This window comes from Bison bison, unplaced genomic scaffold (genome assembly GCF_000754665.1).
Source record: "Bison bison bison isolate TAMUID 2011002044 unplaced genomic scaffold, Bison_UMD1.0 scf7180017864500, whole genome shotgun sequence".
NCBI classification, from domain to species: Eukaryota; Metazoa; Chordata; class Mammalia; order Artiodactyla; family Bovidae; genus Bison; species Bison bison.
This window is the reverse complement of record NW_011495059.1, coordinates 5,988,551-5,991,849: the sequence shown is the minus strand read 5'-3', so window position 1 is coordinate 5,991,849 and position 3,299 is coordinate 5,988,551. Positions and strand designations below refer to the sequence as shown.

At 50.1% G+C, this 3,299-nt stretch overlaps 1 protein-coding gene across 3 annotated transcripts in view; it reads right to left on the bottom strand.

Moving 5' to 3' along the window:
* Positions 1-207: 207 nt before the first annotated feature.
* Positions 208-3,299, bottom strand: part of TTI1 (TELO2 interacting protein 1) — a 41,932-nt gene continuing 38,840 nt past the window's right edge. For all 3 annotated transcript variants that reach the window (XM_010829172.1, XM_010829174.1, XM_010829173.1), the window contains one exon: positions 208-962. In XM_010829172.1, coding sequence (XP_010827474.1) covers positions 779-962 — 184 coding nt within the window. In that variant the 3' untranslated portion in view covers positions 208-778. The remainder of the gene's footprint in view (positions 963-3,299) is intronic.

The following is a 3,299-nucleotide window of genomic DNA, read 5'->3' as shown; positions in this document are numbered from 1 at the left end:
AGTTGAAAAATACTTAAAAGGCATCCAAACAACTGTCAGGAGAGTTTGCCTCTAGAGAGGGAAACTAGATGTCTGGTGAATGAGGATGGGGAGAACGACTTCTCAGTGTTTTGTACCACTTGGATTTTATACCATGAGTCTGTTATCCCTTTACAAACATAAACTCATTTTTAAAAAGTCACCCAATTTAAATAACAAACTTCAAAGTGAGGTCTTGATCATACTTTTCATTCAAGAAGTGCCTTTATTTCATTTCCTTCCAAAGAACAGGGGAGGTTCCATCTCCTTATTTGAGGAGAGAGAGGTGTGTGTGTTGGTGCTGCCGGCCAGTGACCGGAAAACTCGTGGATGGGTGTCGCTTCCACGTGGCCCCTGAGCGCTCACAGGACACACACAATGCACAGGCCTCTGCCCCATGTGTCCCCAAGCTCTCGGGTATGGGTGTGTGTGTGGGGTGGCCTGTGAGGCAGCTGGGGCCGCAGAGGTGGTAAGCTAAGGAGTTAAGCCCTTAGAGCTGCCAGACAATGTCATTTGAAAACACCAGGTATGAAATATAAATAACAGTCGGCTGCTTTCCTTCAATCCAATTTCTGAGCAGTTGTGTGATCGATCAATTTATAAATCGATCGGCTGTCTAATCCACCTTGGCAGTCTTCTCCGCTGCCACCGCCGCCGCCCTCGCCAGGGTGGGGTCGGCCCCACGCCCTCGTCCTCCTCGGCAGGGGAGGGAAGGGACCTCCTCTGGCATCCACCTGCCCACCCGGGAAGGGGAGGGGTGTCACTGCAGCTCCGGGAGCAGGAGGAGCACGTTGGCTGAGTAGGGGTTCTGCTGCCTGGTGGCCCCCCGCAGCTGCACAGGGTGGAGGCTGGGGTGGGGAGGCGTGAACTCCTCCGGGCAGTAAAGTTCGTTCAGGAGGAACCAGGTAGAGTCCGGGTCGACCTTCATCAGGTGGAGGAAAACGCTGTGGAGAGATGGAAAAGGAGTGTGGGGGCATGGGGTGCGGGGTGGCTGCTGGGCTCCCCGCACCCCCAGAGGCTCTATACTGGGCTATTTGTGAAAACAACTGATAACCACATCACTTCAAACAGCAGAACAAAACCCACTTTAGTTCTGAAAACCATTATGATGGTCCCATAGATGGTCTTCTAACAGAAAGAGAGGTAAAGAGTTTCATTTCCGTTGACAGAAAAAGAAGGAAAGTAATTAGTCTGAGTGGAACCATATTGACATCAAACAGGCTCTTGGCAAAGAAAGTGGTTAAATTCTTGGCTACAAAGCAGTTTTTAGAAGGAAGGAAGTGGATAGGGCCCACCTCCATTACACGGTCCTCTCCGCTCACGGGACCAGTCGGGGGCAAGGACTCCCTGTCCTGCTTGGGGACCTGGGCAACCCTCAACTCGTGGGCCTCAGGTCCTTATCTCTTCCCTCCGGCAAGCTGATGAACTCAGTAGTCGAGGCCTCTGAGAGCCATGGAATTTCGGTGGTCTGGATTCACCCACAAAGAGATCTGATCCAGTTGTTCTCCCGTGGCAGGATCGGCTAAGCCCTGCCCTGAGACCTTTAGCAGATGCCAAGTACTGGTCACGAACATACAACACAAACACAGCAGAAGGGCCCAGGCTACCCAGCGCCAGACACCCACCACAGGTGAGGTTCTTTATCTTGGTCTGAATTGTGGGGTCACAACCCTTGCCTCGTATCTGCTCACATTTCATTTCTAAACAATGCCCGGGGCCATAGCACTGGGCAACCCAGGTGTAAACTTCTTACGCTCAGCTGACTCAGCGATGCAGAGTCTGGCTTTTCAGTCTCAGGAAGGGTGAGGCCCTCCCCTAGCTGGGTGGCTCTCTTGCAGCCATCGTGCCCATCTCACACCTGGCCCACCTGCACAGAGAGGGCGGCCTTCCCGACCACCTTGCCTAGGTGCTTGCTCCGACTTTTCCTTCTCAGGACACTCTTTCCAGCATTTGTCAACGGCCTATTGACTGACCATCTCCCTTCCTTATAGCACAAGCTCCTGAGGCCAGGGACGCCTGTTTGGTTCACTGATGTATCTCGGGTGTTTGGTGTCCACACGGTAAGCACTCAACCAACATTTGATTGAACAGGTTTCATGTTTAATAAGGAAGGGACTTATCACGCTGCCCACTAACGACTTCAGATGGCATCCCTCGCTGAAATAGTTGTTGTTCAATCGTTAACTCATGTCTGACTCTTTGCAACCCCATGGACTGCAGCATGCCAGGGCTCCCTGTCCCTCACCATCTCCCATAGTTTGTCCAAGTTCCTGTTCATTGCATTGGTGATGTCATCCAGCCGTCTCATCCTCTGATGCCCTGTTCTCCTTCTGCCCTCAATCTTTTTCAGCACTGGGGTTTTTTACAATCAGTTGGCTGTTTGCATCAGGTGACCAAAATATTAGAGCTGAAATAGCGATATTCTGTAAAATGACCTAAAGAAGAGGTGAATGGCTCACCACTAAGGAAGGATCCACGGATGTCACTAACGGTAGTCACGTTACCACATACGTCACTAGCTGCGTGACTTATCTTCATCTCAGGTTCCTCATTTCTGAAAACGGGAGATAACACTTCACCCAGGGCTCTGCTGGGGTTTAATTGGGAAAACACAGATCTGGCCCTACACAGGGCTGCCCTCATGGGATCCCTGTCTACCAGTTAACAGTGGACAGAATCTATCTGATGGATCATGTTTGATTCTTGATGACCATTCTGAGGAGCCTCTCCCCTACTACTGGGTGTCGGATAGGAACTTAAACAGTTGTGGCGTGCCTGCTTGGTCATGTGCAAAACGGTTGCTAACTGGCGCTAAATTCTGGCTTTTAATTTTGTTAATCTGAAAAGCCTGTGCCCTTGGGGGACGGGATTCAGGTTTTACTTCAGTGGAGCCAGTTGTGCTTCCTTCCTTGGGTATAACAGATGTGGGCTCAGGTGGCCAGGGAGGCAGGTGGAGGGGGCACTTTGATTTTCTGACCTGTCTAGTGCCTGAAGTTTTCTTTACTCAGGATAATCTTGAGTTTATAACCTCAGCGGTGGCTCCTGGAGAAGTGATTAGAATATTCTAATGCATTGTTTCCACTTCACCGCAGAAAGGAGATGGGGCCTGCGTAGGAGACAATTTTTGTTTAAAAACAAAAATATCTTTGATAATTAGAGTGGCGAGGGAAGTGATGAAAAAATGCACCAAAACTGGGAAGCAGATTTCTATTTACACGTGACACAGTTGACAGTTTTCCCTGGTGCCAAAGGCTGTTAGAATGCAAATGATTTCATTTGAT